Raw genomic sequence first — 12894 nt, 5'->3', positions numbered from 1 at the left:
GATTTGTAAATTTATATTTTTTAACAAAGTAGGAAATGTCTAGCCATTTTTCCTTCAAATGTTTTTTCTGTTCCTTTCAGTGTTCTCTCTTCCTATACCTTCAATTTGATATATGTCAAAATTTTTCATATTGTCCCTTATCCTTAAGGTTCTGTTAATTTTTTTTCAAATTTTAGTCCCTCTGTTCTTTAGATAATTCTATTGTTCTACCTTCAATTTTATTCACTTCCCCCTCTTTTATCTGCATTGTGCTTTTAACACATCCAATACATTATTTTTTGAGATATTGTATTTTTAAGTTTTTAAAAGTATTTTAAGACTTTCCATCCAGTTCCTTTTTTTGTTTCTCTAGTTTTTATTTCTCTGATGAGATCCTATCTTCTCCTTCACTGTAAGCATACTTTTCTTTACTTCATTAAGCATAGTTATAATAACCTCTTTACAATTCTTTTCTGCCAATTACAACATCAGAATCATCCATGCATTGGTATCCATTGCAGTTTTTTCTTTTGAGTCTGTCACAGTTTACTGGTCTTTTTTGTTGTTGTTTTTTGGTATGTTAAGCAATTTTTAAAGTTTTTTGTTTTGTTTTACTTTTACTTTTAGCATTAGTACAAAACCTTCATAAGAAGGTCATTTTAGTTGTAAGCCAGTAGTTCTCCACCTGTGGTGATTTTGCCCCCAGAAGACATTTTGCAATGTATGGAAACATTTTTGATCATCGCATCTGGGGTAGGAGTACTGCTTGAATCTAGGGGATAGAGACAGAGATGCTGCTAGACATCCTCCAATGCAGCAAGCAGCCCTCCACAAAAAAAGATCTGGTCCGAAATGTTAGCCTTGCCGAGGTTGAGAAGCCCTGTCCTAATAAGCAAATTCTGTGAGTTATGCTAATTTTATAATGTTAACTTGCTAGATAGCTAAGGGGAATCCCTTGTAAAATCAATTTTCTTTCATTATTTATTCTTACAGGGATAATCAACTCTATGCTAATATCGTCTCACCAGAACCACATGGATAAATGTAATTTAACTTGTCTTACCAAATCAAATATCTCTGTGGGTATTTCTTTTTCTTACCTTTTTTTTTTTTTTAATGTCCAAAGGGTACTTTTGAAAGCTCAAAACCTTATTAGTATAACCATCCTTTTTACCTACCTTAATTGAATTTCTTTAAATTTTCCATTTTACAACTAAATATAATTCATTATATCAAGTAAGTTGGGAGGCTGGGGAAATCATTAGTTCAGTATTATAATTTAAGAAAGAAAAAGATACCTGAAATATGAGGTTGGCTTATGTATAATTGATTGTGTTTTTCTCAGTTTGCCATAGAATAAAGATTTGAAATGCCCCACCCCCTTTTTTTAAAACTCCAGAGCTGTGTTTCTTTCTGTATACTTTTTCCATATCTCGATTTGGTTTGAAATGTAAATGATCTTGGTTTCTACAGTAGCACTTAAGAAGAAAAGAAAAGAAAAAGCTACCATTTCTATTTTTCATGTGATGGAATTATATATAACCTCACAAAGAATTCATCTTTAGTAGCATTTATCTTCAAAAACACTTACAATTACATTTTATTTAAATAGTGATGTAGGATTAAAATAATCAAAATTAGTTACATGAATCTCTTAGGAATCACTTGTCAGGCAAACTTTGATCTTATAGATCAGTGGCTATCATTGTCATTGTTACTGGCTCTCAGAGCAGTGTGACAGGCAAGGCAAAGAATGCTTTTTTTTTTCTTTTAAACCTTGATTTTCATAAACCATGAATAGAAGATAATTAGGAATGATACCAGCTTTTATTACATAATACACCAATTATACTTTTTTGCCAACAAAATAAAGCCTGCAAATAGACTTTAAAAAGCAAAGTTGTCTAAATGAAAATTAATTTCATTTATTTAAATAGGTCTTCATCTATATTTCATGTCATCATTAACACCCATTTCTTGAGAAAGAAGAAAATAGTCATAATCTCATTTAGTTTCTTAGTTTCTTTCTTGCCCTATTACCTTCACTTGTAGGACAAAATTATTTACAGAATTAAAAAAAATTTTTTGGAAGCAGTTGAACAGTTGATGAGATTAGGAAAGAATTCATCCTATTCAATTGCTTGTTACAGTAGGCTTCTGAAGAATACCATTGACTAAAAATGCAGGAGTCTTCAACCTGTTAAGAGTTTTTCCTTTCTTCATTACTGTTTTATTTTTTTTAATTTTTCAATTAATTTATTTGTTTTTGGCTGCGTTGGGTCTTCGTTGCTGTGCACGGCCTTTCTCTAGTTGTGGCGAGCTGGGGCTACTGTTCATTGCGGTGCGTGGACTTCTCATTGCGGTGACTTCTCTTGTGGTGGAGCGTGGACTCCAGGCATGTGGGCTTCAGTAGTTGCAGCACACGGGCCCTAGAGAGTGCGGGCTTCAGTAGTTGTGGCGTGTGGGCTCAGTAGTTGTGGTGCACGGGCTCTAGGGTGTTCCAGCTTTCAGTAGTTGTGGCTTATGGGCTCTAGAGTGCAGGCTCAGGAGTTGTGGCACACTGGCATAGTTGCTTCGTGGCATGTGGGATCTTCCTGGACCAGGGATGGAACCCGTGTCCCCTGCATTGGCGGGCAGATTCTTAACCACTGCGCCACCAGGGAAGTCCTGTTTGTTACTGTTTTAAATGTTAAAAACTTCTAACATATCTAATTTGACATTATATTCAGGTTCTTAAATCTGTTGTGATGAAGCATGTCAATTAGTGCCTCCCCTAAATTTCTGCTTTTTTTAGTCCAATCTGTGTTGTCTTTTTTAGTTTTGGGGGTTAGGAATGTAATACTAATTTTATTTTTCAGATTATATAGTACATTCATGTTCGCACAGAATTTTCAAAGGGTGTATGAGACCTTTTCCTCCTAGCATTGCCCCCCAACTACCTAATTATCTTCTGTATCCTTCTTGATTAATTCGTTTCTTTGTTCAGTGTTTACATATTTTATACACTTTTTTGTACCTTCTTTTTATAATCTTAACAATTTTAGTGAGTTTTAACTGACATACAGTAAACTGCACATATTTTAAGTTTATGGTTTGTTATGTTTTAACGAATGTGTAGACCAGTGAGACCTTTACCGCAGTCAAGCTAGTGAGCATGTCCATCACCCCAAGGTATGCCCCTTGTGTTTGCTTCCTTCCACTCTGCGTGTCCCATCCTCCAAAATCTAGGCAACCATTGATCTTTTTTCTGTCAGTATACATTTGTTCACATTTTTCAAGAATTTTATATAAATGGAGTAACTCAGGATGTATTCTTTTTTTTTTGGTCTGACTTATTTCATTCAACGTAATTATTTGTTGACTCATCCATGTGCCCCTTTTGTTGCTGAGAAGAATTCCATTCTATAGTGAGAAATAATATATATATATTATATATGAATAATATATATTATATATGTATAATATATATTATATATATGCATTATATATATTATATGTGTGTATAATGTATATATAATATATATAAATGTATAATATATATATGTCTCTGCCCCTGAGTCTTGCTAATGTTTGGTCTTTGACCCAGGTTCCTGACACAGAGCTCCTAAAATCCTTTGGAATTTTCTGGGTGATAGAAGTGTTTTTTGTTTTTATGCGGTGATTCTTAGTGGGCTCCTGGATGGAGGGCTGGTCACTACAGAGACCAAGACATGATTAGAACTTCAGCCACATCCCCATCCCCTGGCGAGGGGAGAGGAGCTGGAAATTGAGTTAATAATCAAGCATGCCTATCTGATGAAGTCTCCATAAACATTCCCAAAGTATGGGGTTTTGAGAGCTTGCAGGTTACCGCAAAGCTTACGGTCTTTTGGGACTGAGCCCTTAACTTGTGGGATTTGCCTCTAACCCCAGGTAGATAGCATCAGAACCAAATTGAATTGTAGGGCACCCAGCTGGTGTCACAGCTTAGTGTGGGAAAACTCCTCACACATTTGGTGGCCAGAAGTGTCACAATTGTTGTGAGCATGAGAACAAAGGGAAAGACAGTGTGTTTTCCCTATAAGCATAAGGATATACCAGTTTGTTTTTTCATTCACTTGTTGGTGGATATTTGGCTTGTTTCTATTTAGTTTGTGGCTATTATGAATAATGCTGCTATGAAAATTCATGTATAAGTCTTCGTATGGACATAGGTATTCACTTCTCTTGGGTAAATACCCAGATGTGGAATGGCTGGTACTATTGTAGGCGATTGTTGAACTTTAAAAACAAAACAAAAACAAAACAACAGCAACCTGCCAAACGGTCTTTCCAAAGTGGTTATACTATTTTACATTCCCAGCAGCAATGTGTGAGAATCCCAGTTTTTGCATGTCCTTGCCAGCGCTTGGTATGGTCAGTCTTATAAATTTTATCTATTCTAATAGCTATATAGTGGCATCTAGTTGTAGCTTTAATTTTCATTTTCGTGATGGCCAATGATGTTGAACATCTTTTTATGTGCTTATTTGTCATCTGTATATCTTCCTTGGTGGAGTATCTGTGCAAATCTTTGGCCAATTTCTTATTAATTTATTTTTATTATTGGGTTTTGAGAATTCTTATAAATCTGAATATAAGCCCTTTGTCAGATATATGATTTAAAAATATTTGAGATTATTATATATTTGCATGCAGTTGTAAGAAATAATACAGAGAGATCTTGTGTACCTCTTACACAGTTTCCCCCAAAGGAACATCTTATACAACTACAGTGTAAGATCACAACCAGGGTGTTGACATTGATATGGTCAATATACAGAACATTCCCATTACCACAAGGATACTTCATGTTGCCTTTTTATTGTCACACTGCCCGTCTTGTCCGCTTAACCCTGGCATCCACTAATTTGTTCTTCATTTCTACAGTTCTGTCATTTCAAGAATCCTTTTGAGGTCAGCTTTTTTCACTCAGCATAATTCTCTAGAGATTCATCCATGTTGTATCACTGGTTTATTCCTTTTTATTGCTGAGTTATAGTCCATGTTATGGCTGTACCACTATTTGTTTAACAGTTTACCCATTGAAGGACATCTGATTTGTTTCCAGTTTTTAGCTGTTATAACTAATGCTTATAAACATTTGTGTAGAGTGAACACAAGTGAACATAAGTCTTCATTTCTCTGGTATAAATATCCAGGTGTGCCACTTCTGGTCATGTGGTATTTGCATGCTTTTTAAGAAACTGCCACACTTTTCCAGAGTGGCTGTACCATTTTACATTACCATCAACAATCTATGAGTGATCCAGTTTTTCCACATCCTCACCACCATTTGGTATTGTCACTATTTTTTATTTGAGCCATTCTGAGATGTGTGTAGTCATATCTCACTATGTTTTTTTTTTTTTTTTTTTTTTTTTGCGGTATGCGGGCCTCTCACTGTTGTGGCCTCTCCCGTTGTGGAGCACAGGCTCCGGACGCACAGGCTCAGCGGCCATGGCTCACGGGCCCAGCCACTCCGTGGCATGTGGGATCTTCCCGGACCAGGGCACGAACCCGTGTCCCCTGCATCGGCAGGCGGACTCTCAACCACTGCGCCACCAGGGAAGCCCCTCACTATGGTTTTAATTGAATTTCCCTGATAGCTCATGATGTTGAATATCTATTTTCATGTACTGATTGCCATTTATGTATCTTCTTTAGTGAATTTTGTTTTCATCTCTTTTGCCCATGTTTTCATTGGATTATTTGCTTTTTTACTGTTGAATTTTGAGAATTCTTTATATATCCTAGACACTAGTCCTTTGCAAATATTTTTTCCCCAGTCTGTAGCTTATCTCTTCATCCTCTTAACAGAATCTTTCACAAAGCAAAAGATTTTGATTTTTATGGAGTCCAGTGTTTCTGGCTGTTTTTATATTTCTTCTCTGTTCCCTTCTCTTGCTCTCTTCCTTTGTGGTTTGATGACTTTGTTTAGTGGTATGCTAATATTCCTTTCTCTTTATCTTTTATGTAAAAAGTTTTCTATTTTTCATTTTTTCCTAAGTGTGTTTGTAATTGCTTATTGAAGCATTTTTACCATGATTGCTTTACAGATCTTTGTCAGATGATTCTAACATCTCTGTCATCTCAGTGTTGGCATTTATTGACTGTCTTTTTAAATTCTTTTTGGCATCTTCCTGGTTCTTGGTATAATGAGTGATTTTTATTTGAAGCTTGGACAGTTGGGTATTATATTCTGAGATTCTAGATCATATTTAAACTTTGTTTTTGCCGCTTCAAGGGGTGTGTGTCACCTCATTATTGTCAGGTGGAGGCAGAAGTCCAGATTCCCCGCTTGGCCTTTGTTGGAGTGGGTGTGGCCACTGTGTTTGGTTGTAATAGAGGGATTATTGTCTAAAAGTTTCTGTTTAACTAGGGTTTGTCTTTTCTCATTCTTCGACTAATGAGAGGATACCTTTGTTGGGAGTTTCTTTTGTCTCTCCCCATTGGCATTTCCAGGTTGCTGCCTTCTTCAGCTCTAAGCCTGGGATATATGAGGCAATAAGAAAACCCAGGGAAATCTCGTGTCACTCCTTAGGTCCCGTGCTCCCTAGCTGATCTGCCTTCTCCTCTTTGCCTTTCAGAGGCTTCTCTGTTTTGTTTTATATGTTACATCCAGAGTTTTTAGCTGTACTTATCAGGAGGAATAGGAAAAAGTACACCAACTTATCTTCCCAGAAGAGTAAGTTGCACCTTTTTAAAAAAAGCTAACAGTAGATCTATCATAGGGATCATTTTATATTAGTACATAAATTGCATACTTAATCTTTTGCTTAAATTATTGCATTGTATTTCATTTTATAAATGTATCAATTTTTTGAAAGCAGTCCCCTACTGATGGGCATTAAGGCTGTTTTCAATCTTTTACTATTATAAACAGTGCTTCAGTGAGTAATGTCATATGTATGTTTCAGTTTGCATGTATCCAGTAAAGCTAAAAGATTACTTATCTGTTCATTTGATAGAAGAGCCACTTTGTCCTGAAGAAAATTAGAGTATTTCATTTTAGACAAATCTAATTGTGAAAAAGTCTCTCCTTGTATGATACGTGCTTACCTCTACCTTCCTGTAACTTCCCTCATTGATTCTAGTTCTAACTGGGGATGAAGTTAGGACAAATCCAGCCCCTCTTCCTTGTAGCAAACCTCAGATATTCAAAGATGAGTGTCCTTGACACCTACATCTTCTGTTCTCCAGCCTAAATAGTTTGAGTCATTTTAGCCATGTCTCATATGGCATGCCTTCCAGATATTCTGAATAAGACCTGGTTTGTTAAAGACACCTTCACACTTGGACACCTAGAGGGGAACAAAATACCATAGTCTGTATGTAGACTAATTATTGCAATAGAACAGGACTTTAGCAGAAAAGATTTTGGGACAGCCCTGTCACAGTTTGAATTATATTACCAGAGACACGGTAATGCCTTCCTTGCATGGAGTTGGTGGTATTTCTTGACTAAATGAATGCACTTATAAACTAATGAATTAATGATTCCTGAACTTACGCTTGACTTAAATCCCCAATTTTGTTCACATGTACTTCTGCTTCTGATCTATATTTGTATGGTTGATTTGGGGGACATATGGCAGGACTTTACATTTGTCCCTGTTTAACTTCATGTCGTTAGAGCTATCCAGTCTTCCATTTTCAGATCATTTTGGATACTAATTCTGTCTTTTCGTGTTTTGTCTCTCTCAATATCATGTCATCTGTAGATTTTTCTTGTGTGCTGTCAGTATACTTTTCTGAGTATTTAAATGGGATATATTATACTCATATTTACATTAAAATATTTATAAGATCTTAAAAAAAAGATAACTTCCTGGAAGTAGACTTGCTGGGTCAAAGGGTATGTGTACTTTACATTTTGATAGATAATGCCAAGTGGCCTTCTGTAGAGATTGTCAGTCTGAATCACCCTGAATGTTGTCTGTATAGGCAGGACTCCTCTCATATGAGACAGTTAGAGCCCAAAAGGTTATTTTGAAGCACTAGATCACAGTATGCAACCCTCATGTTATCTCTATGGACTTTTCAGGATTTCTTGAACAATTTTTCATATAAAATTGTCTAAAATATAAGGAAAATATTTACTTTGATCAGTAGTCTCACTGTAAGGAGATTTTTGCTTTGTTGTTGTGTATAGTATGTTTGGTATTGGGTTTTATAATTCTTCATTCTACCCAAGTAAACTTACATTTTCTTCAGTAGATTTCTCCATGGATATTAAATTCTCATTTGGGTTTGAATTATGCTCTTGTGGCTGATGATGTTAAGCCGTACATCAGTTAAGCAATTTTCTCAGTTTAGTGGGTCATTCAAATTCACAGACATTTCTTGTGGTTTGTTATTGTTCACTGGTTTATTGTTACAATTTCTAACCCAAGTTTCTCCCAAGGATTTTTCTTTTTCTGATTAAATCAATACGAGTGATGGGCAGGCTTCTAATTTTATCATTTTGAATGCATTCCTGCTGTGTATATATAATGGGTACTTTTGGCTTCATTTCTTTTCTCAACACAGTGTCCATGTTGTGTATATCAGTTGTTTATTCTTTTTTTATTGCTATGTAATATTCCATTGCATGAACAGATCGCAGTTTGTTTATCCATTCTCCTGTAGAATGCATTGTTCCAGCTTTTGGTTATTACAAATAAGGCTGCTATGAACATTTTATACATGCCATTTGGCGGACATGTCTTGCTATCTCTTTTAATATCTTTTAATCAGGATTGTTTTAATCTCACAAAATTGCCTGCCAGATTTATTCCTTACTTTGTTTACTTTCTCATGCTTGCCTTTTCCTGAGATGGTAATCTCTTAAAATTCATTTAAGATGGAAGGCTTTGACTTTGGATCATGAATATAGTTGTGATAAAGAAAGAAGAATTAGTTGGTATGTAACTGCTGGAGGGCAAGTTAGATATGGCATGTGACCCTTTATCTGCATAGAATTCTGCAGGACTGTCCTATTCCTCAAAGTTGATATTTGAGCCCCTACCTCCCCCATGAAAAAGTCTTTGGCAGGAGATAACCACCATTTCCAACTCCAGTGCCCTGCATATTCCTAATCCTTGGAGCTCTCCCCTAGCATCACCAGCAGAGTTGTCACCACCGGCTCATCCATTGGCCTTTTGGCACTGCCAGGCGGCCTTAGTTAAGACCATTGTCTGCCTTTATTATAATCACCACTAACTGTATAATGTATATAGATTATGGTATACATGTGAATATCTTTTCAAAATGGACTTACATGCAATTAATTACAGTTAATAGTGGGAGTTAGTTTTCTTTAGTCAATTTATATACTGTAATTTGGAAACTTTTGCCAGTGACTAAGAAGTTTTACCTTTCACAGTAGCTGTCACATGTGGTATTTAGAGATATTGGAATGGTAACATCATAAAAATATTGGTAAATAGCCTTTCATTTACTACATCACTTGGTTAAACACATGGTTATTCAGTATAATTTTTGAACTAAAATAATATTCCATTTGATCACATTATGAGACAGCTAAGATATAGTTTAATAGTGCATTCTTCTCCCCCTCCAACTGTGGAAAAAAGTTACCAAGCATCATTTATATATAATTAATTCAGTATTATTTCCTTTTTCTTAAAAAAAAAATAGCCCTTGTGTTTAAAATGTAAAACTTTCCCTCTTTTTCTCTTTCTGTTCTCAAAAATCCACTGTGGGTGATATTGTTTTTGCTGATACATAGCTTTATCAGGTAGGACTCTTAAGTGTCACGTTGGACTCCACGGCTATGTTGAACTTTCCAGGGGAAAACTTTCCAGACTGACTTTTCTACATTTGTTTGATCAGTTTTTGTGAATATCTTATGAAAATCACTGGCCTTTAAGGTTTAAGGTAGTCTTTGTATCAAAAACAAAATTATTGCACCAATTTTTCAAAAAAGTTTAAAGTGTTTTTTTCAGAAATATTGTTGCTATTTATCTCTGGCTTTCTGCATTATTCATTTGTGTATTTCTCTGTGTTTTTTCTCTTATATGTATATGTGTTTGTGTTATTCTTAACATATATAAATATATATATATATATATATATATATATCTTTTTTTTTTTTTGCGGTACGCGGGCCTCTCACTGCTGTGGCCTCTCCCGTTGCTGAGCACAGGCTCCGGACGCGCAGGCTCAGCGGCCATGGCTCACGGGCCCAGCCGCTCCGCGGCATGTGGGATCTTACCGGACCGGGGCACGAACCCGTGTCCCCTGCATCGGCAGGCGGACTCTCAACCACTGCGCCACCAGGGAAGCCCTATATATATATATTTTAAAAAACTGATACATATACCTAACCAGACTTTTTCCAATCTGTGTCCCATGAAATATATTAATCTGAGATGCTAAGTAGAGTGGCACAAAAAACATTATCAAATAAGCTTATTATATCCCTTTTTGAGAGATTCACAATGCATATTAGCATATTAAAGGTTCTGGGGTTACGCAGTAAAGAAGTCTGTTTATCTCAGCATCTTCTAGAGATATTTGAGAGTGGGACACTTCATAACACACAGGGGTGTTCTGGGGATAACTGATTTGGGAAATCCTGCAAAAACTGAGTAAGGTTTTCTTGGTGGTGTTTCAACATATCAAATAAAATTGATTAAAAGTGGTTAAATTTTCAAGAAGTTAAAGCACTTAGCTGAATTGTACTTGGGGTGTGTTATCTTGTAGAAATTATGTTTTGAAATACAGCAGTGATTTTTTTTTGGTATGACCTTTTTCAGTACTTTTTATGGCCTTGACGAATTTGTAAAACTACTCTGAAAATTCTGTTTTTTTGTTGGAAAGGGATTGTTGTTGTTATTGTCATTATTTGCTCAGGTGTTTCTCTTCTATAAGAATTTGCTTTTATCTTTAAAAAACATGTTTACTGTTTCAGATAGCATTACACAGGAAAGGAGGCCTCCCAAACTAGCCTTTATGTCAAGAGGTGTTGGGGACAAAGGTTCATCCAGTCATAATAAACCAAAGGCTACAGGTATGGATTAATAGAATACAGTTCTTCGTTATTTACTTGATTTTTTATTTGCCATAGCACTGAAAAAAGGTTAAAAGGTATTACTCCTTAATGTATATGTAGACTTTCTTCTTGCAAACATTTTTAGTAGTTTACTAAAAAATGTTTATAGATGGTGTTGCTTAAGCCAAGAGTTCGCAACCTTTTCTAAATGATGAAAAGTTTCTTGTGGGGACCTGTGTCTTTTTCTGGTCCATATACGCTGGTTTTTGGAATTCCCTACTTGTAACATTTGTATATATAGTTTAGAGTTGCACTGTACAAAATAATCATTTATGGATAATGTTTATAGGATAAAGTATACTATAGATTATGTGGATTTTGCTAACACAGGTGGCACAAATTAAATTCCAAACCACTAAGCAAAAATTTTTTTCTTTCTTCCAGAAACTCCCTTAAAATACATGTGGAGTTTTTAGTTGTTTTTTGGTTAGCTTCCACATATTTCATAGGTGTATAGGGTGGTAGTTATACAAGCTAAACAGCTAATTTAAAAAGCTGCAAGAATTTTTAAGTCAGATGTAGGTTAAGAAAAGAATTTTTTTCCTCAGTTATCTAGTGAAGAAAACTTTTTCAGCTTATTTAAAGGGAAATTGTACTTTAAAAAATATTTTATGTGACATTGGACCCTGGGAGATGTAGAATTAAATAGAATATATAAGTGATAGATAGTACTTTTTATGTTAACCTGTGGATCTAGATAGGCTAGCACCAATTTGCTACTCTCACTTAAATATGAATAGCCTAAAGATTTTCTTAAGATATGTGTACTACTTATGTTGTAACAGATCTTAGTTATAGGTACGAAGTGTAAAGTTATCTGCTTTAAATTGAAAAAGAAATCAGATTTTGTTGTAGGTTCTAGAGACCTCACTGCTCTCAACGATAGCATGTCCTCTTAGTAATGAGGCAGGGGAATGTCTTGATGTGTCTGTGGCATAGCTACACTAAATTTTCTTACATTTAATAAATCTAATGTATAAGAAATAATACTGCTTCACTTTTTCAGAGACATGAAGAAATTCAGCAAGGGATTTGTTGACTAACAATTCAAAAATGTTTAAACCTTAAATCTTTTAAACTTAATTTATACATCTATTTATATACATTTGAAGACTGCCTTTTTTTGAGGGCAACCGTTTTAAAATAATATGTTAAGTTTGTGAACCAAGAGGTTTGTTAAATGAAACTGGGGAATGGTGATTTTGACATTTGGAAATAAGCCATAGTACATGAAATGATTTTTTAAAGCAGTTTGTTTAAAAAAAAAAAACAAAAAAACAGGCTTTTCTTTTAACTTAACTCCTGTTCTCCTTTTACATTGTTTCTTGGGCTGAAGAATCTTTTTTTTTTTTTTTTTTTGCGGTACGCGGGCCTCTCACTGTCGTGGCCTCTCCCGTTGCGGAGCACAGGCTCCGGACGCGCAGGCCCAGCGGCCATGGCTCACGGGCCCAGCCGCTCCGCAGCACGTGGGATCTTCCCGGACCAGGGCAAGAACCCATGTCCCCTGCATCGGCAGGCGGACTCTCAACCACTGCGCCACCAGGGAAGCCCTGAAGACTCTTTTTGACACTGCAAAAATGGTTACCAAAGTTTTAAAAGCTGGGCTTCCCTGGTGGCGCAGTGGTTGGGAGTCTGCCTGCTAATGCAGGGGACACGGGTTCGGGCCCTGGTCTGGGAGGATCCCACATGCCGCGGAGCAACTGGGCCCGTGGGCCACGGCTGCTGAGCCTGCGCGCCTGGACCTGTGCTCCGCGGCGGGAGAGGCCGCGACGGTGAGAGGCCCGCGCACGGCGATGAAGAGTGGCCCCCGCTTGCCACAGCTAGAGAAAGCCCTCGCA

The 12894-nt window shown here is 36.3% G+C and overlaps 1 protein-coding gene across 8 annotated transcripts in view; it reads left to right on the top strand.

Moving 5' to 3' along the window:
* Positions 1 to 12894, top strand: part of CYLD (CYLD lysine 63 deubiquitinase) — a 68069-nt gene that overhangs the window by 28491 nt on the left and 26684 nt on the right. For all 8 annotated transcript variants that reach the window (XM_082606250.1, XM_082606247.1, XM_082606244.1 and 5 more), the window contains one exon: positions 10916 to 11014. In XM_082606250.1, the coding sequence (XP_082462376.1) occupies positions 10916 to 11014 (99 nt within the window). The remainder of the gene's footprint in view (positions 1 to 10915; positions 11015 to 12894) is intronic.

The sequence above is a fragment of the Mesoplodon mirus genome (assembly GCF_964341445.2).
Source record: "Mesoplodon mirus genome assembly, chromosome: 19".
NCBI classification, from domain to species: Eukaryota; Metazoa; Chordata; class Mammalia; order Artiodactyla; family Ziphiidae; genus Mesoplodon; species Mesoplodon mirus.
Note: the sequence above shows the minus strand (reverse complement) of the source record. Positions and strands in the feature narration are given on the sequence as shown.